Source organism: Bombina bombina, chromosome 10, assembly GCF_027579735.1.
Source record: "Bombina bombina isolate aBomBom1 chromosome 10, aBomBom1.pri, whole genome shotgun sequence".
NCBI classification, from domain to species: Eukaryota; Metazoa; Chordata; class Amphibia; order Anura; family Bombinatoridae; genus Bombina; species Bombina bombina.
This window is the reverse complement of record NC_069508.1, coordinates 59,649,073-59,675,806: the sequence shown is the minus strand read 5'-3', so window position 1 is coordinate 59,675,806 and position 26,734 is coordinate 59,649,073. Positions and strand designations below refer to the sequence as shown.

General features: G+C 37.8%; 1 protein-coding gene across 2 annotated transcripts in view; it reads left to right on the top strand.

The window, feature by feature from the left end:
- The window catches only part of LOC128641451 (P-selectin), a 119,687-nt gene that overhangs the window by 70,370 nt on the left and 22,583 nt on the right, over positions 1-26,734 (top strand). For both annotated transcript variants that reach the window (XM_053694091.1, XM_053694092.1), the window contains exons 8-10: positions 8,575-8,760; positions 16,792-16,977; positions 18,826-18,939. In XM_053694091.1, the coding sequence (XP_053550066.1) occupies positions 8,575-8,760; positions 16,792-16,977; positions 18,826-18,939 (486 nt within the window). The remainder of the gene's footprint in view (positions 1-8,574; positions 8,761-16,791; positions 16,978-18,825; positions 18,940-26,734) is intronic.

Genomic DNA, 26,734 nt, shown 5'->3' with positions numbered 1-26,734 from the left:
CCTCGATTACTGCAACTTCCTCTCTGGTCTCCCCAGCTGCCCCCTAGCTACTTTACAATCCATAATGAATGCCTCTGCCAGACTCATCTTCCTTACACGTCACTCTTCATCTGCTGCACCTCTCTGCCAATCCCTTCACTGGCTTCCTCTTTCCTCTAGGATCAAACACAAAATTCTCACTCTGACATACAAAGCCCTCAACTGCACTGCTCCTCCCTATATCTCAGACCTTGTTTCCAGATACTCTACCTCCCGTCCCCTTCGCTCTGCTCATGACCTCCTACTCTCCTCCTCTCTTGTTACCTCATCACAGTCCCATTTACAGGACTTCTCCAGACTGGCTCCCATCTTGTGGAACTCTTTGCCTCGCTCCACAAGACTCTCCCCTAGTTTTGAAAGCTTTAAGCACTCCCTAAAGACTCTACTGTTCAGGGATGCATACAACCTACACTAACCTTACTTTATACCAGTTCCTCTTGTCCATTGCTATCCCCTGAACCCCTTTAGCATGTAGGCCTAAGAGCCCAGCTGTTTGTAGATCACCTTCTTAAGAGCTGACTACAACAGTGCGACTCTTGGCAGGGCCCTCTACCCATTTGATCGCTATAATTGTTTTGTTGTACTCCGCCTTTGTTTATAGCACTTCGGAATCTGCTGGCGCTCTACAAATAACCAATAGCAATAATAATATTAATGCTTGTAGGTTGTGGTAGACAATGGGATTAAGAAAAAAATTAAACATGTTTGGTACGTCTGTGTTTAGTAGACATGGACCCCTATTTAAGAAAGTCTGGCGGACCTGATCCGACAGTGCGGATCAGGTCCGGCAGACCTCGCTGAATACGGCGAGCAATATGCTTGCCGTATTCAGCATTGCACCAGTAGCTCACAAAAGCTGCTGGTGCAATGCTGCCCCCTGCAGACTAACGGCCAATGGGCCGCCAGCAGGGGGATGTCAATCAACCCGATCATACTCGATCGGGTTGATTTCCGTACAATGCTGCCCATACAAAAAGTAAATAATCCAGCAGCACAGCAGTAATATTGAAAGCAAAATACTTTTATTCCTCAATCCAGGCAGGCATACAAAAAATGGAAAAATCGTCTGACATGTTTCGCGCCCTCTAGTGGCGCTTCATCATAAACTATGATGATCATAGATTAGCAGTTGGTTTCTTCTTTACACCCAGCATTGCACCTCTGCCCATATGCGTGTTCCCTTTTGCCCTTGCTTGTGGCGTCTGACGTCACTATTCTGAGCCAGAGAGGAGTGTCCGACGGAGAGTTTGGAGTGGCCGTTTCTACCTTGTTGTACAATGCTGCCCCCTGCACATTCGTGGCCAATTAGTCACTAGCAGGGGGGTCAATCATGATTGCAGTCCGTCACCTAAAAGGTGGCTGAGAAGTTAAGGAGCAGCGGTCTTACGACCGTTACTTCTTAACTTCTGTTTCCAGTGAGCCGGAAACTACGGGGGTAGATAGCAACATCTGCTGCTTGTTAAATCTACCCCCTTGTTTGCTCAGGCCTGTGACATCTTGCATGTTTGTGGGCTGTGATGGCCCTGTACATGATTGTGTTCTATAGGATCATATTTACCTATGTTTTTACTTTATACCTACCGCTACACGCAGAAACAAATTAACCAGTAACCTGGAATAAGGAGAACGTGATCTCTTAAATTGAATCTATGGCATAGTTGACCTCTAATGACTAAAGGATGTTTTTTTTTTTAGTTTATCACATTTACTTCAGTGTCTTGGGCCCCAATTTATCAAAGGGCTTGCGGGCCTGATCCGACACTGCGGATCAGGTCCGCAAGACCTCGCTAAATGCGGAGAGCAATACGCTCTCCGCATTTAACATTGCACCAGCAGCTCACAAGAGCTGCTGGTGCAACGCCGCCCCCTGCTGACTCACGGCCAATCGGCCGTCAACAGGGAGGTGTCAATCAACCCGATCGTATTCGATCGGGTTGATTTCTGGCGATTCCTGTCCGCCTGCTCAGAGCAGTTAGACAGGGTTATGGAGCAGCGGTCTTTAGACCGCTGCTTCATAACTTCTGTTTCTGGCGAGTCTGAAGACTCGCCAGAAACACGGCCCTTCAAGCTCCGTACGAAGCTTGATAAATATGGGCCTTGGTATCCTTTGTCGTTGGAGCAGCAAAGCACTACTGGGAGCTAGCTGCACACATATGCAGAGTCAAGTAGAAAAAGCATATATGTGCAGCCACCAATCAGCAGCTAGGTCCCAGTAATACACTGTTACTGAGCCGATCTAGGTATGCTTTTCAAGGAAGGATACCAGGAGAACAAAGCTAAATAGATAAAATAAGTCAATTGGAGAGTTGCTTATAATTGAATGCTCTATCTAAACCATGGAAGTTTAATTTTGACTTTACTGTACCTTTAATTGTTACTTTTTTTTCTTTCTACTTACTACTATGTATTTAATAATATGCCAAGAATAAACATTTTTAATTTATCTTTGAGGAAAGAATGAATTCTAAGTTTTAAATCTGATTGTGATGAATGAACTCGTATTCTATATTTTGTATTGCTTAAGCTGTGCTCTTTCTGTCAGTATTGCTTCTAAAATGATCAATACCTAGATATGATTAGAACTGGAATATTCAAAGAAACAGTGAGAATTCAGTGAGATTACTTTTTTTTCAAATTGTTTTGTATGATATGGAACAAAACAGACTTTTACCATTTATAATATTTTTTTGTTTCAAATCTTAATTGAGAAATAACAATTATAAAAAAAGTTTAGAAAAAGGAGAAAAAAAAACTTCAATCCGCTAATAATGAAGGGGTTAAAGCGTTACAGACTATGGTCTAGATTATGAGTGGAGAGCTGTTGTGCTCAAGCAAAAAGGGGTTTATCTCGAGTCTTTGCGCACGTTGGAAGTAGCACACATATTACAGATTGAAAGTAAACGTGTTCGCATGAGCGCAATTGAATTTAACTGTTACAAAATGAAAAAGTTGCACAAAACACATCAAAATTATATTTAAAAATAAAACTACAATCATAATAACACTATCTAATAAATCAATAAAAAGTTATAAGGGCTCAAAGATATGACGTCTCAGAAAAAAAGTAATGCATGCAAAGGGCTTTAACATAGAGATACATACACATGTCTAAATATGTATATATGTGTGTGTGTGTGTGTGTATATATATATATATATATATATATATATGTATATGAATTTAAGAATACATATAATATATTCTATGTTTGTTTGCGCAACTTGTTGGGTGATTTATTTATTTTTTGCACTTTTCGCTCTCCATTGAAGTTAACGGGGGAATACGTTAATTTGATCACTATATTCAAAGTTAGGCTTTTGGCGCGTTCAACTTGTAATACACGCGCTACCTGACATGCGCAGAAATCTTACTTCTAGCTCAGTTAACGAGCGAGCAAGAGTGATAAAAAGCGCTCCATTTGTAATATTGCACCCTATGTTGGGGCCTATGCATGGTGCATAGAGTCAATAGGGTAGATATAAGCAGTGGATGCTGCTTTCTACCCACAAAGTTTCCGGCTCATAAGACTGCTGCTCCTGTGGCGGACTGCAATCATCCCGATCAGATACGATCGGGATGATTGACACCCCCTACTAGCGGCGGATTGGCCGAGAATTTTCAGGGGGTGGCATTGCACAAACAATACTTGTGCAATGTTAAATACTGACAGGGTATGCTGCAGCGAAAGAAAAAGTAAAGAAGGTTGGCGCTTACCACCTCTAGGGATCCGTGCTTTCAGGCTGCATTCGCTTCAGCGTAGGCACATGTCCTCGGTCCGGTAGTGCTTCCTGGAGCCCTTGATCCTAACGCCTCCGCTTCCGGCGTATCCTGAGACCAAGTGTAAAGAAAAGTAGATCTGGGCTAACAGGGACAAGCTCTTCAGGAATGGGCAAATCCTCTAGATCCACATTCAAAGTTGGAAGAAAGTAAGAACCGGTCAATATGTAAAAAAGCAGGATCTTTATTGGGTACTAATAAAAACAGGTTAGAGACAAGGCTCCATTATAGCAAGGTAAAGGCTACAGCTTGACAGACTGCAGACATGTTTCGCGTGTGCCTACACGCTTGTTCACTGCTGTCTGAAAGCTGCACTTTCAGCCTCTATTTAAAGGGGCCGTAGTCCATTAAAAACAACACATAAGTTAACCCTTACCTATCTAAATTAATAAACAATAAACAATACACAGAATGGTAGAAAGGCAATGTCAGTTACAGAATCCATTTCCATTGCATAACTTAGCAGTATAAAATCCTATATACTCTATACATAAGCATGTCAAATACAATGTTGTCATAAATGAAAAACTTTTTTTGAAAAACTTTTTTGCAGAGACTTATTTCCTACAGGTATTATTTTTAGTTGTTTTATCACTTAATTAAATGAATAAGTTTACATCACTCTCCTTATTAATGCCTTTAGGATGGCTAGTTTTTAATTCAAAGATCCATTTTGCTTCTTTGAAATTGAGTTTATATTCTCTGTCTCCCCCTCTTTTGTTTTTCGGTACAAAATCAATTGCCTGTATATGGAGCAGAGAGGCATCACCCTGGTGCATGGTTTTAAAATGTCTTGAGACAGGGGTATCCCTATCTGCGTCCTCAATGTCTCTTATATGCTCCAAAGCCCTGTCTTTGACACAGCGTTGGGTTCTACCAACATATTGAATCTGGCACCCCCTACAGGTTAAAAGGTAAATTACATATGTGGATTTACAGTTTAATTGAAACTTGATGTCATATTCTCGACCTGTTACTGTGGACTTAAACTTTGTGCCTTCTTTTACATAATTACATGTTTTGCACCTTTGTGCTTTGCATTTAAAAACCCCCAATCTATTTGGCAACCAAGTTTTTTTATGTACAAAGGGTAAATCAGACGGGGCTACCATATTTCCAATAGTTAGACCTTTTCTTGACACAAATTTACAGCCCTCCCTTGAAATGTCTTCTAGGCCTGAGTCCACAGCTAGAATGGGTAAGCTTTCCTTTATGATATTTCAGATTTTATTGAACTCAGGGCTATAAGGGGTACTGAAGACTACCTTATTCTTTGCTCTCTCTTTGTGTTTACCTCCATATTTGTTTTTATATTTTAACAGATTATCCCTAGGTATCTTATCCACTTCTTCCTTTGTGTTTTTTAATAAGGATTCTGGATACCCCCTATCTAATAACCTGTTTTCCAAGATTTTACATTGAGTTTCATAGTTTATCTCATTTGAGCATATTTGTCTAGTTCTCAGGAACTGAGCTTTTGGGATCGCCTTCTTAACATGCCCAGGGTGACACGATCTATAATTTAGAATCGTGTTTCCTCCTGTTGGTTTTCTATATACAGTAGTGTTTATTTTATTTGAACTTGGATCCACCACTAGTTCCAAGTCCAAAAATTTTATGGAGGTTTTGTTATATTCTGCTGTGAATTTTAAATTCATGTCATTACAGTTTATGTTTGTTAAGAATTTTTCTATAGTTGTTTCATCTCCATTCCACACCACCAACAGGTCATCAATGTATCTTCCATAATAAACAAAATGTTGTTTGAAGGGATTGCCATCTCCATAGACATGGCAGGCCTCCCACCAACCCATGAACAGGTTGGCATAGGAGGGGACAAATTTTGCCCCCATAGCCGTGCCACGTCTCTGGAGATAGCAATCCCCCTCAAAGATAAAAAAAAATTGTGTTGAAGTAAAAATTCTATTGCTGTAAGTAAAAAATAAATAATATCTTTACTGTAATTAGAAAAAATATTCAAAAAATAAGATACCGCTGCTAGACCCAGGTGGTGTGGAATGGAGGTATACAATGATATAACATCAATAGTAAGAAAACTATATGATTCCTGCCACTCAAATTGATTGGCCTTATTTAAGACCTGGGTAGAATCCCTGATGTAACTCATTAGTGTCCCTACCAATGGCTGCAGGTAGCAATCCACTAGTTCAGATAATGGTTCCAGAAGGGAACCCACCCCCGATATGATGGGTCTGCCGGGGGGATTTATGCTGTCTTTATATAGTTTAGGTACGAAATAGAAAATAGGCGTGAGGGGGGTGGATGGAAGTAAAATATCAAAATATGTTTCTTTGACGGCACCTGCCTGTTTACCTAGTTGTAAGATATCCTCCAATTTTGCTCTAAATTTTTGTGTAGGATTGAAAGTGAGTTTGGTGTAGACCTCTAGGTCATTTAATTGTCTTAGGGCCTCTGAGATGTAGTACCCACGATCCATGACCACTACATTACCGCCCTTATCTGATTCTTTAATCACTATGTCATGATTACATTTTAAATTATTCAGAGCCCCTTTTTGTAGAGATGTAAGATTATGAAAATATTTGCTTTTAGACATTTTTTTAGTGGTCAAACTTTCAGACAAATTTATTAATTTTTGTTCCACTGTGCGTTGAAATATATCTATACTTTTACTTCTACTGTTTATGGGATAAAAGATACTTTTCTGCATACTAGGTCTAAAAGTTAATACTGTATCTTCGGTCTCTATGTCTGAGTTAGCGTCAATCATCATTGTCATGTCCAAAACCAGGCACTGTTCATTGAATGTTAATACATCTTTTTCCAAATTCTTTTTTGGTAACTCAGTGCTCTCAATCTGTTCAGCACCATCCATGGACCCAGAGAAGTGTTGTTTGAGGGTCAATTTTCTAACAAATTTGTTAACATCATGGATGGTGCCGAACAGATCGAAATGAGCAGTGGGGGCAAAACCAAGCCCCAGGCTAAGGACTTCATTTTCAATTTCTGTTAAGTCATATTTTGAAATATTAACTACATTTCTTATACATATTTCCTTGTCTGTGTGCGTGTTTTCCTGCCTTTGTTTTTTCCTCTCCCCCTACTGCCCCTTCTTGTTTTTTTTCTTTTCGCCTTTGCGCCTGTGCGCCATTCGTTTTTTGACACAGTATCTTCTACCTGCAGGGGTACATCTAATGCTGACATCCCTGTAGTCTCTATAAGATCCTCATTAGAATCATGGTCTGAGGTGTCCACGTCATAATCAGTTTCAGCTAAATGTACTTTTTTTGCATTTTGCTTTGGCTGTGTATCTGCCTTATTTTTGTTAAACTGATTTACATGATGTGGATTCCTCCCTGCACTTTGCCACCGATACACTTTATTAAATTTGTAATCCCTTTTATCCCTTGACATTTTTTGTTTTTTAAACTCCCATAATTCTTTTGTAAATTTGGTCATATTATCCTCAAATTTTTTGTCATATGAGGGAAACTCTTTATCTGTCTGAAATGTTTGTAGATCTAACTGTACAGTTTTAATATGCTTGATAGAGTCCTGTCTTTGTTGTTTTTTCAAAGTTATGCTGCAGCGAATCATGTCCACCCGGCATTTGTTAAATATGCCCCTATAGCTTGAAAAGATCAGCACCTTGTACATGCTAGACACAAACAGCACCAGCACCTTTATGAACAATAGAATACAATATAAACATATTAAAAAAACACTTCCATGACAGGTAGAATTAGTCTGTCTTACAAGATTTGACTCCCATGGCCTTAATCATGGACATAGTATACCTAATACCACGCACTCTTTAAAAATATATAATGCTAAAATCATTTGCTATTCCATCCATCATTGATTGTAATTCATCTGGACATTGGCAAACCTTGTCAGATACAATCATAAGATTTTGGTAAAGAGAGTAGCTCTGGGGACGCTGCTACCATCTAGTGAAGGAAAAAATTAACTCAAAAGTAGATATTTTAATAGTTCTTGCAAGGCTAAATGTACACAAAAATGTATCTAACAAAAAATGAATCATATACAGTATATTTTTATATGCATACATATATATATATATATATATATATATATATATATATATATATATATATATATATATAAATAAATATATTTAAAAAATAATAAAAGAACATTCCTTCTATGTGAAGAACATTGGATTGTAAAATATTTATAAATACCATTGGGTTTAGCGGTGTAGGTCTACTGTGGTGTTGGGTTAGCGAGTGAGAATTACCGTAGCTACATAAAATTCCAGTGTTGTCTCATATTTCCTTTGTTGCATTCTTTTGTCTCCCATTAATATGTGTAGTCATCAATGTACCTTCAGGATTAGCGATAGTGGCAGAGAATAAAAAAAGATAAATAATATGCAGATATTTATTTATTTTAAACCGTGCTCCATTGAAGTCTAGGAGGAAAAGAATTTAACACGGTCCAAATGTTAGCTCGCATCGAGGTTCACTCTTGCGAAATTTACTTTCAACTTGTAATATAAGAGCTAACCTGCCTGCTTTAAAAGTTTACTTTTGCAGAATTTGCACATGAGGAAAAATAATATTTAGCACATCACAGTTAATCTGGCATAATATATTGTAACATTGCTACAAACAGAGTTGTACCCTAAATAATTTGTATTTTAGACCATCATCTTTTAATATTCTGAGATGTCTTTGTTCCATATACTGTATAAATTGTATGTTAATTACATTTTTGCGTTAATATGTTTTGGTTTTGTCTATGTGATTTTAGCTGTCCAGTGCGAAGCTTTATATGATCTCAGTCAAGGATACATCTCCTGCATACACCCAATTGGTTATTTCAGCTTCAACTCAACTTGCAACTATTACTGTGAAGAAGGATTTAGATTGGTTGGGACAAGTCAAATTATGTGTATGGACTCCGGAACCTGGACAGCTCCAAAACCTAACTGTGAAGGTAATATTAGCATAGGGAGATCAGCTTTAATGGCTCATTAATAAAGTCACCTGCAAATAGAAGGCAGAAGTTGTAAACCTGCAGAAGGTGTTAAGTGATTGATTGCAAAAGTCATAAAGCAGGAGAGTTTCAGCTCATGTTTTGTGCTGGATTCACTTATCTACACTTTGGCCATCTTATAAAACTTATATGAAATAATAAAATATTGTATATGCAGGTTAAATGGTTTAGGGTGTAATTAGACAGTAGGGTTAGAATGGTGAAAGATATTTAGATTTGATTATATGGGCTCCATTTATTAAACAGTGGATGCTGTTTTTTCGGCGCCCCATTGGTTCAGGTCCGTCTGAAACGGAAGTTAAGAAGCAGCGGTCATAAGACTGAAATCATTCCGATCCGATATGTTCGGGATGATTGATGGCCCCTGCTAGAGGCCGATTGGCCGCCAGGGAGCACAGGAAGGCATTGCACAAGCATTTTGCCAGAAATGTTTGTGCAAAGTTAAATGTTGACATTGTATGTTGGCATTTAGCAATTCTATAAAAAAGCGTATGTTAAAAAAAAGAAAAGAAAAAAACCCCTATCCTAAAAAAAAGCCCACTCAAAAATATACTCACTCAACTTGAATCTGGCTCCCTAACAGCCGATCCCCCAGACCCCTAACCTAACACAGAGGTTACAGCTCTTTTTTGATTACAAAACTAAAATCCCTATCCTAAAAATAAAGACCACCCAAAAAGTCCAAACACAATATCCCAAAGTTTCTACTCACCCAACTTGAATCTGGCTTCTACAATTAAGGCATCCGGTGGTGCTCCTCTTTATTCATGGCCGCGGTCTTCATCCATGGTGGCACTCAGCTGGGGCTGTCCTCTTCCACCTGGTCTTCATCCATCTTTCATTTCATGGTTCTTCACTTCTTCTGATCTTCTGTACGATGTCCTCTTCAAGTGGTCACAGCCACACACTGGTGACCGCATGAACAGGACATTGGACAGAAGAGCAGAAGAATCAAATAAGCATCTGATGCAAGATTGATGAAGACCAGCTGGAAGGGGACAGTCCAATCGGGGTGCTGCTATGGATGAAGATAGTTGAAGACTGCCGCCATGGATGAAGAGGAACAGGGGCGCCGGAACTCATCACGTATGAGCCATATTCAACTTGGGTGAGTAGAAACTTTGGGATTTAGTGTAAGGATTGTTTAGGGTGGGATTTATTTTTAGGATAGAGATTTTATTTTTGTAATAAAAAAAGAGCTGTAATCGCTTTAGGGAGTGTTAGGTTAGGGGTCTGGGGGATTGGCTGTTAGGGAGTTAAGTAGTGTAGGGGTAGTTTGCGATGGGGTGTATTGGTGGTTTAGAGGTTAATACGTTAGAAGGTTTCTTGTAGTGGAGATTGTGGCAGTTTAGGGGTTAATAGGTTAGGGTATGGTTAGGTTAATAGGTTATGGAAGATTAGGGTTTAGTAGTGTAGTGGGGTCAGGTTGCGTGGGGTTGAAAGCGTGTAAAGGGTTAATAGAATTACGTTTATGTACAATGTTTATATAATATGCATTTTCCTGTATAATGCATATTATTTTAAATATTGTATATATTTTAAACATCTTTTTTGCATGTTCTTTTATTATTTTAAGCATTAATATATCATTTAAAATATATTATTATGTTATCAAAGTCAATTTTAATTTTTACATAATGGCATTTATTTAACTGTGCAAAGTTAAACATATGCAGTTATGCAAAACTATACATTTTTAACAACATAATAATATATTTTAAATGATATATTAATGTTTAAAATAATAAAAAGAACATGCAAAAAAGATGTTTAAAATCTATACAATACTTAAATTAATATGCATTATACAAGAAAATGCACACCATTTAAACATCCTATAATATAAAAGGCCAAACATTGATGGCCTTAGATTCTACCTGATCTGCTGTCCGCTTTGTGACAACGGTGGGCGTGACCGGCGTGGCCGGGTGTGACGGGTCGTGGTCACACATGTGCGAGAGAGACAGATCAAAAGAAAGGAGGGAGAGCAAAAGAGAGGGGAGAGAGAACAAAAGAGAGGGTGAAGAGCAAAAGAGAGGGAAGAGAGAGCAAAAGAGGGGGTAAAGAGCAAACGAGAGAGAAGAGAGAGCAAAAGAGAGGGGAGAGCAAAAGAGAGGGGGGAGAGAGAGAGATTTGTTCAAAAACTAGTCTTTTATGTATTAGGATAGCGGTTCCTTTTGCTTTCTTGGTGAAGGAAGCATACTCAAATGTTGTGTAGTTTTTAGAGTAAAGTCTATGTGGATCATCTACCTGTCAGTGGGTTTCTTGTAGGAACACCATGTCAGGATTGTGGAAATTTAGAGAGCAAGTTAGTAGGCTTCGCTTAAAAAGGAGAGTTTAGGCCTCTCACATTGTGTGTCAGGAATCTAAGCGCAACCATGGAGAGTTATAAGAAATCTAATATGAGTAAATCTTCTGGGTAATTAGGTGAATACAGGGAAGGAGTGAGGACGGGAAAGAGGAAATGGGTGGGTCAGTGGTAGTGGACGGGTGGGTTAGTGGTGAAGGTATGTGGTGGAAATAGTCCACCTCTGTGGAACCCTGGTGTGGGCTAACTTAGGGAGGGGAGAAGAGCAACAGGGAGCAAAACAGAGAGCTGGAAATGCCAGTCCCTCTCCGTAATATCATTAACACATTATAAACATACAACTTTGCCAACATAGCTGAAAACTAATATGGTATCCTTTCTTATCTGTGGTGCACTTAGGTATCACTCTTTTGGCAGAAATATAAACTTGCACCCAAAGATAAAGTTCAAATTAGGCTTTGTATAGAGTGAGTTCACAGTGGTGGAGAACGAGGCCGAAAAGCCTCCTGGTTCTGTAGAGTCTTTAGTTTCTTTGCTCTTTTGTCTTTTACAGTCCATTCAGGTGCTGATGCACGCAGCATGGGCTGAGCCTGTGCACTTTCTATTTTATTAGACTTGATTTCTTAGAAACCCATTGTGGCTTTTGTGCACTTTATTAAAATATTTTTGTGCGCAAGTCAATAAGCACAATCACTACCTGGTTTAATAAAAATGTTGAACAAAATGGAGCTTATAGCACACCTGTGAAATTTGTACACAAATGAAATATGGTTTTCAGAATTTTCATGTATGTTTGGAATGAATTTGACTTTTACAAAATATTAATTATGAAATTGCACAAAATTATATGCCATTTTTAATTGCTCACAATTGATATTACTGTTTAAAAGATAAAAAAATGCATTGAGACACATTACGTTTCTATCCTCAGTAGTTAGTTAATTTACTTTTGTTCACATGTAGGTCTGAGGAATCCCCCACAACCCTCCTCCAACACACTCACGCACACATACTGTGTAAAGGTGTATATATGCTCACACATACATACAGACACACACACACATACTGTGTAAAGGTGTATATATGCTCACACATACATACAGACACACACACACATACTGTGTAAAGGTGTATATATGCTCACACATACATACAGACACACACACACACATATATATATATATATATATATATATATATATATATATATATATATATATATATATATATATATATATATATATATATATATATATAGTATATATATATATATTTATATATATATTTATATATATATTTATATATATATATATATATATATATATATATACAAACATGCATATTCTCACATATTTATTTATTTATTTATAAAATATTTTACCAGGAAGGATACACTGAGATTTCTCTCGTTTTCAAGTATATCCTGGGACCACAAAACATTGCATTGAATACAATAGTGTACAATAAAATACAAAAACAATAATAATACACAATATATGCAAACATTTAACATAGAACTGGTAGGATATATTTAATCAACCATGACAGGCACATTCTGTTTTGAGATATGTAGAGAGGGATCTCTTAAAGGATATTAGGCTTGGGGAAGTTTTTAAAGTGTGAGGGAGGTCATTCCATAATTGTGGTGCTCTGTAGGAAAAGGAGGATCGAGCTGCTTTCTTTTTGTATTGAGGCAAGCTAAATAATGTGCTGGTACGGGATCGGAGGTTATAGGAGGTGGGAATAGCTGGGGAGAGCATTCTGCTCAGGTAGGGTGGGAGCTTCCCAGAAAGGCTCTTAAACACAAGGCAGGAAAGATGGAGGGAGCGTCTGGATTCCAGCGACAGCTAGTTTAGTTCTTTTCAGCCAGTTTAGTTCTTTCATACACACACACACATGCATATATGCTCACACATAAATGCATACACACACACCAATACATACATATATACACACACATATATACACATGCACACACAGACAGACATATATATATATATATATATATATATATATATATATATACACACACACACATACTGTATATATATATATATATATATATATATATATATATATATATATATATATATATATATAGTACAAGTAAGAAAACAAAAAGATGGGTTAATCCAGCACAAACTAAATAGAAAACCCAAATCACTACATTAAATGGGTGTATAAATAAACACAGGAAGCCACCAGATCAGATCAGAGAAGGGCATTTATTGGATAATAACCTCCTCTATAAATATCACACATGTATAGGATAAATAACCAAACTAAGCAATAGTTGTGAATAATCCTAAAAACTAGGGAAAATATGGCCATATATAACGAAATATACTGGTATATACTAATAGTACAATCAATATCACTAAGTCTATACTATAATCAAAATACACAGGAATTCAAACAGAACAGTGATAATAATAATAAAAATCTTATCACAATAAATATGATCACACGCTTATATTAACGTAAAGCATAATCATTTTGAAAGCATATGTGAGATCCTCAATATGCTCATGCATTTAACATATGCAAAAAAGTCCCATAGCAAAGCACGGATGAAATGCTTAAGCACACAGTCACTTATAAGCAAAGTATCCGCAAAATATCAAAGCGACTCGTAGCAAAGATGGAATATTTAAGCACACAGTCACTTATAAGCAAAGTATCAGCAAAGTATCAAAGCGACTTGTTGTAGCAAAGATGAATGTTAAGCACACAGACTTTTAAGCAACTTGATGTAGTATATACAAAAAGTGAAAGGCACAGGCGAAAAAGCACTGGAAATCCTAAGTGCAAAAGCGGACAGAGAGAAGTCAGCACAGCGTCCATACACAAATGCATAAGAGACCGGGTTTTTCAAGGCTTATAGCCTACAGCTCACCAGACCAGGTTAGTATTCCTCTTAACGGTGATGCGGTTAAAGTAGTCAGAGCTGCCCCTCCGTCTCCTTCTCCGATAAACTGTATACTCCACTGTAATTCACCTGCACAAACAAACAGGCCGATATCATCCCAGGTTTGCGTCCCACGCCTCTAGCTTCATAGAGGCGTGACCTTCACGCAACGCGCGTTTCACCCTTGGTAATTAGTATTGGGCTTTTTCAAGCGTCATACTATTGGTTGCATATAGGCAACTTAAATAGTCTTCTCATAATTTGATTCCGGTGAAATATACTGCAAAGGATTACTCTCACACATATTCATAGTGCATATTCACAAACATAAAAATTAAGAGTTAAATGTTATATTCCTATGTCCATATGTATATAAACAATTAATTGGAGAGTGGGAATTTGAATTTGAAACAAAATGTTCAATATTAACTAAAATTAAAATTGTAATAGAAAATCAATTTATAAGGAAAATCATATTACCCTTATATATTTACACATTATAGAAACATCATCATCTACGGTCAACCTATAGAGCATATATAAGTACACATCTACCAATAGGGTTTATAAAGGTATACACATAACCCTCTTTTTATGGCCTTATGGGTTCCGTGCACTGGTTCATCTGCCAATATTTTGTAAGTCAGGTGTTCCATTACTAATTACCTTAATATCCTTTTTAGAGCGGGTACTATTTGTATCTATCTATCATCTATCTATCTATCTATCTATCTATCTATCTATCTATCTATATATATATATATATATATATATATATATACACACACACACACCTATACACACACATGCATACACTTAGACACATAGGTAGGCACACATACTGTATTAAGGACAGTATATATAGTATATTCAAACACATACATACATACATGCATACACATACATACATACAGACAAGCACATACATACATTCTCATACATAGGTATGCACACATACTGCATAAAGGTGTATATACATGTGCACACACACACACATGCATACACTCTCACACACCAACAAAAAAAAATACAGACCAATAATACTCCCTATTAAAGCCCTTAGATATCATGGAGTCTAGCTCATGGATCCAATACATTTATTTTTGTTTCAATAGCCCCTGCCTATTAGCCCCATTCCTCTGGGGTTGGACATTATCTATCACTTGCCATCTTAGTTTGCTAAACTGATGTCCACATTTCAAGAAATTGTTAGAGACTGGTGCTTCCTGGTTTGAAAAAGTGGCACAAATGAAGTAAGCACTGGCATATACTACAGGAGTGTAATAGAAATACTGAAATATTTCAAAATCCCCCCCTAATGGCTTACAAGAGAGTAAAAATTTGTGAGATCAATTAACAATTACAGATGTTGGAACAAGAAATAAAGAGAAACAAACATATCTAACTCAGAAACATTTGGGTTGCTACCCATTCCTAGATTGCATGAGTTGCAGCTCAATGATTAAAGGGAACTTTTTCTTTCATCCTCGGAGTGGTAAAAAGTATAGAATCAATAAATTATACACATGTGAATCATCATATGTTGTGTACTTAATCAAATGTTCCTGTTCTCTTATCTATGTAGGCGAGACCACCCACATGGTAAGGGACAAGATGAGTCAACATTGTTCTAAAACCAGGAAGCACCAGTCTCTAACAATTTCTTGAAATGTGGACATCAGATTAGCCAAATAAGGGCTAGTTTCAATTGAGTTGGTAAAGTTTGGAAACTGGTTTTAACATAACAATTCTCCATAGACTTTACTTTACCACCAGTTTCCAAACTTTACTACCTCAATGGAAACTAGCCCTAAGATGGCAAGTGATAGATAGTGTCCAACCCCAGAGTAATGGGGCTGATAGGCAGCGATTATTGAAACAAAAAGAAATGTATTGGATCCATGAGCTAGACTCGATGATATCTAAGGGCCTTAATAGGGAGTATTATTGGTCAGTATTTTTTTAGTAATTTATTTATTTAGTAATTTTCAATGTTGTAGATTTATGAGATAACTAGGAGCATATGTACTGTAGAGAAATATTAAGACTTTCTGATGTTGTCCTGTGACTCTAAACATTGTTATTTATATTGCAACATGAATAATGAAAATAAATAAGCAAAATGATACGTCAGTTAATCATTTTGTATTAAGTGTAATGAAGTAATTTGACCACTAGATGGCAATAGAGTAACATGTATTTGCGATTGGCATGAATTTGAGGGTTTAAAAAGATGACTGTTACATATATTTGCAAGCATGAATAAGGGTGAAATACCACGAAATGTTGCTTGGTGTCTGTATAATTAATAAAGAGAAAATCACAATTCAGTGCTGTGGACATTACCTTCTTCAAATTTTGATATTGGGGATGTCTTAACCTGCACTGACACTCGGAGCAAGCTGCTATTTATTGTTCACTAAGGCACATAGGTATACAAACATACTGTATAAAGGTATATATGTGCACATACACCCACAAACACAAAAATCTTAGAAATACCTGTTTTTTAATAGTTTCTGTGTCTTTGCCAAGTCCTTTCTAAGAAAATCATGTTTCAAATATAATGTCATTCTTATTCAGGTAGCTTAACGATTACAAATGCACTCACTTTTTATAGGTTGGAATACCATAGACAAGAGTGCCAAAACCATCTATAGCTGAGTTTTAAGCATTTCTAAAATCTGGGACAAGTCAAACTTGATACAAACTTTAAGAATTATTATAGAAAGATTTTTTTAATTATTTTTTTCAGTGATCACATGCAGTTCCCTTCCAAGTTCTCATCCAAGACTTATGAACTGTTCTCATCCAAATGGGAATTACAGCTATGGGTCTGAGTGTGAGTATCAGTGCGCAGAAGGTTTCACATTAAATGGAACAAGACATGTGTACTGCTTGTCTTCGGGTCTCTGGTCTGACAAAGCTCCTGAGTGTAAAGGTAAGTGATCTTATCCAGATGTTCACCATACACTGAGTTATTTCAGTTACCAATTCTCCAAATTCCAACCTTGCTAAAATACGCATCAAGGAAATAGGATTCCTTCTAATCTTAAGAATTGTCATAGTTTGAAGATGATGTGGATGGTTTTTCTTTGCTGCAAGAAATCCCCAGTTCAGTAACAATAACGAGCGTCCATAGACATATTTATGTGTGGTAGTTATGCAAAATGCTAAATATGTCCAGAAAAAAATGATATCAGTGGCACCATGTGCAACAGGAGAGAGTTTCATGCTGTACATTTTTAAAAACAATGGCTCATCAAGGCTGACTCAAGTGGGTGCTTATGGTTGTATCAATCAGATGGCAGCTATGAATGGTAGGACATCCTATTACAATTGAGCAGTATTATGATATGTTTCTGTGGTGGGGGCATAATATGGACTTCTGTACAATGGTCAGACTCCCAGATTAGGACTAGTGCTAGGAGGTATTTAACATTTCTGTTTTAATCACCTGATGGATGTAAATATACAGGAGTACTCTTTTTAAAAAGGTGGATTGCCTTGTTCAAATAAAGGGTTTTATATGTGTGTGTGTGTGTGTGTGTGTGGAGGGGGGGGGGGGGGCAGGTGGGTATCCCTCCATGATTTTGTCCCTTATGCATAAAGTTGTTTCAGCTGATCATGGTTTCTATAGTGATCACCTGATACCACCATGGCATCTGACCCCTTATATAAAAGATGGGTGTCATCTCTTTCAAAAGGCAACATGCAAAGTATACAAAGTATAAGATATGTATGAGCTGTGCTTTGAACAGTTAAAGGGACATAAACCCTTTTTTTTCCTTTCATGATTCAGGTAAAACATGCAATTTGTAACAACTTTCCAATTTACCACTGTTATCTAATTGTCATCGTTCTCTTGGTATCCATTGTTAAAAAGCATACCTAGGTAGACAGAGGAGCAACAAAGCACTGCTGGGAGCTATCTGCTGATTGGTTGCTGCACATCTATGGCTCTTTTCATTGGCTTACCTGGTACTTTCAGTTAGTTCCCAGTAGTAGATTTGCTGAATTAAATCATGAAAGAAAAATTTTGTGTTTCATGTCCCTTTAAGATCTAAAACCACCACTGCTACTAAACCAGCAGTGCAAGATTCAATTTGAATGTTTTAAGGGCAGTTACTATATTAATTTAGAAATCAGAATTGTATTAAGCAATAAATGCTTCAGTTCTGTTAATGGAGTCACTTTTGTTTCGTTAAAGGGACAGTAAACACCAAAAATGTTATTTAAAAAGAAAGATAATCCCTTTATTATCCATTCCCTAGTGTTGCACATCCAACACTGTTATAGAAATATACTTTTTACCTCTGTAATTACCTTGTATCTAAGCTTCTGCTGACTGCCTCCTTATCTCAGATCTATTGACAGACTTGCATTTCAGGAAATTAGTGCTGACTCTTAAATAACTATGAGCACATTATGTATATGGAACACATGAACTAACGCCCTGTAGCTGTGAAAAACTGCCAAATGCATTCAGATAAGAGGAGGCCTTCAAGGGCTTAGAAATTAGCATATGAGCCTACCTAGGTTTAACTTTCAACAAATAATACCAAGTGAACAAAGCAAATTTGATGATAAAAGTAAATTATAGAGGTAAAAAGTATATTAATATAACCGTTTAAAATTGCAAGCCCTATCTGAATCATGAAAGTTTAATTTGGACTTTACTATCCCTTTAATGACCATATTCTAAAATATTCTGAGCACTGACTATTTATCTATTTTATTATTATTATTATTATTATTATTATTATTATTATTATTTTATTTCCTGCAGCTCTTGCATTCTCATTCGGTAAACAACTGCTGTGGTACACTGGAGGGTCACTTGCTACAATCCTTCTAGCTGGAACCATCATTACATTTCTAGTCAAGCACTTTAATAGGAAAAGTAAGAAAAACTATGGAATATTTAGTTTTTTTAATATCTGTTATTTAAAGTAATATTTTTAACCACCCAATGTCTATTATAAAGAGATGTTTGCAAACCTGTATATATGTGGTGTGTGTATTAGGGATGGGCAAATGTGTTTATATCCGAATTCGAATGTTAGAACGAATGTTATTGTAGAAATTCGATTTATATAATAGAATGTTGATAAGAACGAATATTCTTAAAAATTCGATTTTCGAATGTTGTTTACAGTTTTCGAATGTCACATTCAAATTCGAATGACACATTTGGATTCGAATGTCACATTCGAATTAGAATGTTACATTCAAATGTCACATTTGAATTTGAATATTACATTTATAAAACACAATTGTAGACTAGAAACACTATTTCGAATGTCACATTCGAATTCGAATATTACATTTATAAAACACAGTATTAGACTGGAAATACTATTTCGAATTTGAATGTCAAATTCGAATCGAATATCACATTCAAATCGAATATCACATTTAAAACACAGTATTAGACTAGAAATACTATTTCAAAATCGAATGTGACATTCGAATTCGAAGGTAGCATTCGAATTTGAATATTACATTTATTAAACACAGTTGTAGAGAGGAGACCGGAAGGGGAGGAGTTAGCAGCTACCTGCACGCTAGCATCTTGCTCTACCGTGAAGGGCATTATCGATCACCCCCCACCTGTGCTTATCCTTGGCCAGAGAGAAGCTACCTGGTCTGGATACTTTCTACAGAAGCCGGTCCCTAACAGCAGACTGACTCAGGTGCTGAGTCGTGACGCCAGGTGGCGTTCCTATACAGCTCTACCCTGCTATGGGACAGATAACATTTTAAGAATCCCGTGGAAACTGCTCAGGTCTACCGCCAGGAAAAGGAGGGGAGATAGTGTTGCTGTACTCGAGGCGGAGATCTTGGAGGTGTTTGAGATCGGCGGCCTCCCTACCTACTTCAGCTGTATATCTACCCCTCCAGAAAGGTCTTGGTCCGGTAGGACGGCAAGTTACCCCAGACGGTGACGTCTTCTGGAGGCGTGTTTTGGCCAGAGCGTGAGTCGGAAGCAGCTGAGGATCACGGGCGGGCTTGGCAGAGAGAGGACGCTGGAGCTCAGTCGGTAAGACGGCACTCTGCTGTAGGAAGTCCCGCATTAAGGAGCCGTGTAGCACTGTAACCACCGCTTGAACCAGGAAGGCTGGGACTCACTGGCAGTAGTGGAAGAGAGGTAAATGCCTCAAGCAGAGCCGGTATTATGGGGAAGATAGCTGCCGCTAAGGTCTGGTAAGATCCTCTAATACATGTACATTTATGTGAGCTTGGATACGTTGTGTATTACTGTGCAACATACACCAGACTTCCTAAAATACCTCCCTCAAAAACTGTGTTTAAGCTGGATATAGCGAGGTAAAAGAGGCCCTATCCCAGGCAAAAAGCTAAGGACAAAAAAAAAAAAAAAAAAAAAAACTCCTCACACCTTAACAATAAACTTTCCTTCTCCTAAATATAAAGGTTTAGGTGTGAGTGGAAATAATATCCCCCTATTCTTTTGAACAACTGGGACTGTTCTATAATTGGCCCTGGGGAATTACACACCACCTGGACATATTGGAGAAAAGTTCCCTTGATTTAAAAAAACTTGGTCAGAACAAAAAGGCTTCCTTTCGAACAAGGGACTGCTTAACATAACAAGAGACTATCTCCCACCCTCAATTGGGTTGGCCTGATCATATAACTGAGTTTGTGGGTCTAATGTTTTTGTAAGGTATTATATATCTGAGAGACAAGTTCCCTAGAAGTTGGCCTTAGGGTCTGTACAATCTGGAAAAATCAGACCTGGGCAATATAACAAAACCCAATTATGAAAAAGTGTTGAAAAAAAAAAAAAAAAGTCTGGTTAAAAGGTTGATATAATCTGCTTTGAGTTAAATGTTCTACTGTATTACACTGCATATTGTTTTTTACCATACAGAGACTAAGAATTTCTAGGCAGAATAACCAAGTCTGCTACTTTTGCGTGGAATTAGGAAACTGAGATCAACATTATTTTGTGAGGTGGTATGCTTATTTTCACCTGTTTTTCTTTATTCACACCCTCTAAGGGGCCTTATTGCTGCGCTCCCAGAAGGTGTTGAAATTTGAGTCACTGTTTGTCTTTTTTTTATTACACTACTTGTAATTATAGACTAGTGTTTATATCACTGTATTTGTTTTGCTTGTTTGGTACCCACAATCTCGTTTAATCTCACTTAGAATAGGAAAGGAGAGAAGGGAGATAGAACAAGGGAAGGAATAGGACCCCTTGATTTAGCATATAGTTCAAGACTGACCTTAATAAGATTAGCCTGATAATTTTGTTTCAGGTTGTGTAGCACTCACTCACTTGTTTCAGTGTCTATCCTATTGGATTTAGGCCTATATCTTACTTAAAGGGACCTAAAGTTTGAAAACACCCCGAAGTAACTTATTCTTAGCACTGGGGCCCGGTTTAATTTTGTTCACTTATTCACTTAATTCATGGAAAGATTCATTTCACATACTAAAACTACCTCACCTAGCATGCCACCTAAATCAAAAGATAAAAAAGCTAAACCAAATGAGAGTAGCTCTGAGATATTCAATCAGAATGATGCAGGGGCAAGTGGTCCTGATAACTCTCTACTAATCCAACAGATCTCAGAACTAGTTATGCCACAGTTTGAAGCCTTAAAGTCAGAAATAGTTATGGCTACGAATGAAATTAAACAGTTTGCAATTCGTATTAATGAAGTAGAATCCAGAGTATCAGACGCAGAAGATAGATTAGCAACACAAGATCAGTTGGTTAAAACACATGATATTAAACTTCCTGTATTACAAGCTAAAATCGAGGAATTAGAGGACAGAGCAAGGCGCAATAATCTGAGGGTGGTGGGGCTCCCGGAAACTGCGGAGTACCATGATTTGATAAATTTTGCAGCCACACAGCTCCCAAAACTTGTAGGCAGTAACATAGATAATGTAAGGTTACCAATTGAGAGAGCTCATAGACTAGGACAACCCAGAAGGAATCTAGAGGGACAGCCAAGACCCAGAGTAGTTATTATTAAATTTTTAAATTATCAAGACAAATTCCATATCCTCAGATTGTACCGCAAGAATAATAATATTATGATAGGACCCAACAAAATCTTACTATTTCAGGATTTTTCGGTGGAGACTCAGAATAAGCGTAGAGAAATGGCTCCATTTTGCTCCCAACTGATTAAGGCCAATTTAAAGGCAAGATTAGTGTACCCTGCTAAAGTGATTTTAGAGAAAGATGGAGAATCTCGCAGTTTTACAAAGCTGGAAGAGATTAAGACATATTGTAAGAGTATAGGCCTGTAATTCAGGTACTTTTTGATTAGAGAATGAACCCCAAAAGGGTATTAAATGGCGGTTCTCCAGGTGACAGAGGTAATTATGCGTAAGTTAGTTTACTACCTGAGCAGGATTTTGTCTTCGGAGAATTCAGGGGGGGGGAGTGGGGGTCGAGTGTGATAGGGGAGGAGAGTTCCCCCCTTTTTTTTTTTTTTTTTTTTTTTTTTTTTTTTTTTCCTCTCCCACCCCCAGTAGTCTAAATGGTTAAGTTGAAACTATTATCCTGGAATATTGGAGGGATTTCATCTCCACGTAAAAGGAAGTTAGCTATTAGACACCTCGGTTATCAAAAACCTGATATAGTGTTTATCCAGGAGACCCATCTCAGACCTAAGGAGGCTATCAAACTAAAATGCAAGTGGGTGGGGGAGGTAGTGTTCACCCCATATGATAAATCTAAGAGAGGTCTAGCAATTCTAATACGTAAGCAACTTGATTACAAAATCATAACTGTAGAAAATGATACAAATGGGAGGTACCAAATTATCGAGATGGAAGTTAATGGTTCCACTTTTGTTTTTTGTAATGTGTATGGTCCTAATAGGATGGATAAAAGTTTCTGGGAAGATCTAAGGTTGAAACTGTTCCTGCACACAGGGAAAAATTTGATAGTTGTCGGTGATTTCAATCTGGTTTTCTCTCAGGTTCTAGATAGATCAAAGACAGCAAATCTATCAAGGAAAACGAGGGGAGTAGATGTCCTTCAAAGATTTACTAAGAGTCTGGTATTACAAGATATCTGGCGGCTACAGAACCCGGATCGGCGGGAGTATACATGCGCCTCTAGGGCACATGCTTCTTTCTCAAGGATTGATTTCTTTTTAACCATTAAACATATGGTTAAAATAAAAATGCGGGCTGATATCCAGGATATCTTGATCTCTGACCACGCTATCATTTCATTAGAGCTAGGACTAAGTGAGAAACCAATCTCAATAAATAAGTTCTTTTTTCCTCAATATCTCTATAATAACCCACATTTTAAAAAATGGATTCAGAAAAGATGGTACCAATATATGGTTGAGAATCAAGACTATTTAGATAGGCCAGAGATTCTTTGGGAAACTGCGAAAGCCGTCTTTAGAGGGGAGATTAAGGCGTATGTAGTAAGAATAAGGGCAATATGGAGGAAAAGAGAGGAGCAATTAGCTAACACCCTAAGTAACAACTATAGGAGATATCTTACCGCTCCTTCACCTGAGCAATGGCTTAAATATAAAGACAGTAAAGCTGTGTATGATCTCTTTTTGAAACAGCATTCTGTATCAGAGGATTTAAAGCTTAAGGCCCTGTATGCTGGGGTGCATGGTGTCTCAGCTAAATACCTAGCTAGGATTGTTAAAATAAGACAGCAAAAAAATTATATCTCAGCAATTAAATCTAGAAATACCAGAGTAACTGATCCCTCAGCAATTAGAGCAGCCTTTTTCCAGTCATACCAAGAACTATATGCAGAGAAGCAGATTAATCCCCTCTTGAAACAACAGTTCTGGCAAGGTTTAACCCTCCCACAAATTAATAAAGAGGACCTTCAAGAGTTGAATAAGCCCTTTTCTGTTGAAGAAATCGTGAAAGCCATTCAGAAGCTCAAGCTAGGGAAAGCTCCTGGGCCAGACGCTCTACCAGCAGAGTTTTATAAACTCCTCTCTGATCAGACTCCGTCGGTGTTAGTTAACTTATTTAACGACTATTTTATCAGGAATAAACCCCAATCCCCCTTATTCGCGGCTTCTAATATAGTCTTGATCCCCAAAAAGGGTAAAGACCCAGAGCTAACCTCGTCATACAGGCCTATTTCACTCTTGAACCAGGACTATAAGATCCTTACATATATCTTGGCGAGTAGATTGAAAACTCCCTTAGGAGAGCTCATACATCCAGACCAGACGGGTTTTATGATGGGCAGGAACCCCGTTAAAAATCTTAGGAAAATACAATTGGTTCTTGATTTTTTTTGGAACAAGGTAGAAAGACAAAGGGTTGGCCCTAAACCGGACCTCGCGATACTTACAATCGACGCCGAAAAGGCGTTCGATTCTATCGTCTGGGACCACCTGTTAACAGCGCTAGGGAAATTTGGTATAACTGGCTCCTTTCAATGCTTTATTTCACAATTATACAAGAAGCCAATTTCTTCAATCATTGTGAATGGAGAATTAACTGAGAATATTATCCTGGGGCGGGGTACCCGTCAGGGGTGTCCACTATCCCCATTCCTTTTCAACTTATCCCTCGAACCACTTGCAATTCTTTTGAGGAAAGAAATGCAAGGTATCCAGCTGGGAGGTCATAAGTTGGTTCTTTCTCTGTTTGCAGACGATCTCCTGCTTTTTCTGAGTAATGCAAGGACATCTATCCCTCGGTTATTGGAACTATGCAACCTGTTCAGCTCGTTTTCAGGTTACAAAATTAACTACGGAAAATCAGAGATTATGTGGATACGTAAACCTATAGGCCCCTGTACCCACCCATTTATAGAATCCACCCAGATCACTTATCTAGGAATTACATTAAGTAAGGACCCTAACAGATGGTATGAACTCAATTTTAAACCCTGTATCAAGGGCCTGATTCTGAAATTGCAGAATTGGGGGCATTTTCCTCTGTCCCTAACTGCTCGTATTATGTTAATCAAGGTAGTGCTCTTTCCCAAACTGTTATATTTTCTGCAGAACCTCCCGCTTCTGCTGTATAAAAAAGACTTAGATACCTTTAATAGGGCGTTCAACCAGTTTATCTGGCAAGGTAAGAAACCACGGATTTCACTATTCAAGCTAACTCTTCCTAAAGCTTTTGGAGGCATGGCCTGCCCCAATTTTAAATTTTATAACTATGTTGCAGTAGCAAAATTTGCTTTGGATTGGATCACCGAGAAGAATCAAATCTCGTTTTATGAGATCGAGTCTATTCTGATAAAACCGTTTAGTTTGAAGGCAATCCTCCACCACACGGCAAGTAAATTACCAGATCAAGTAGGCCAGTTGGTCACTTTTAAGTGTGTTGTACAAGCTTGGCAGAAAATATGTAAGGAACTTCGAGTGGATTTTAGGAAATCAGAATTTCTACCTTTAATTGGTAATCCGAATTTCCCAATAGCATGTAAGCCCTCGGTATTTGAGCTATGGGCCAAATGTGGGGTGAACTATGTAATTCAGTTATGTGATGGTAACCAGTTGAGACTCCACTCGTTCGAGAATATTGTTAACCAGTTCCATCTTCCGAGGTCCAGTTTTTTCGCCTATTTGCAAATTAGGCACTGGGTGGAGAAACTGAGATTAGAGACAGGGGTGGGGATAGATAATAAAGATCTGAAACATATAATTACTTATTATCGCGAGGGGGTGAGCACTATCTCTCAGCCATATACTGCTATTATGAGAGCATGGGGCCAAAACAATCTTGTAGATATATCCACAAAATGGGCAAAAGAAAATCTGAGATTAGAGAACGAGACTATAACACAGAGTATGTCACTGGTAGCTAGGGCAACACATATGCATGCTTGGAAAGAATCTCATATGAAACTAGTTAATAGGGCATATCTCACTCCAGCTAGACTTGTTAAATGGAGTCCTGAAAAAGGGAACTGTCCTAAGTGTAGTAAGGAACGCACAGATTATGTTCACTGTTTTTGGTCCTGCCCCAAAATATCCCAATTCTGGCAGAAGATCAATTTCTGGGTCTCTAAGATTATGGGGACAAGTGTTAAAGTTACGCTACAACAGATAGTGTTCTTATGTAAATATACGACAGCTCTCCCAAATAACAGATTTATTAATGTATGTATCTTGACAGCACGAAATTTAATTCTAAGAAACTGGAGGAATCATAAATCACTTAAATTTACCGATTTTTTGAAAGAAGTCCAGTACCAAATGGTTCTGGAGCAATACAACTCAAGATCTACCAATCCCAAACAAGTTTCTAGATTTTTTAGTAAATGGAAATCATACATTATTTCACTTCCTGAGGAGTTGCAGGAACAGGCGGTGTTGCAGTATAAAGCCTCACCCTGGCTACAAAGCCAAATAGAACGTGGCTTGCTCCCTAGATTATGGTTGGGTAAACACTAGAGGAAAGACGGGGATGTTGGGGAGGTGTGTCCTGGTTAAATTTTATCAAAAGGAGAGGAAGGAAAGAAAAAGATAGGAAAGCTCCCCCCCCCCCTCTTTTTTTTTTTTTTTTTTCCTTCCCCTTCTCTCCCTTTCTCGCTCGGCCCTCCCCCCTTCTGCCTTGCCTTGCTGTGCGCCTGATCTCTAGTAGGGTTGTTTGATTTATCAAAGAAGGAACTATAGGAACTCCGTAATGGCTTAAATCCAGGAGGAAGTGGTAGATAAGAAGTTAATAGTAGATTTAATTTCCTGTTATAGGTA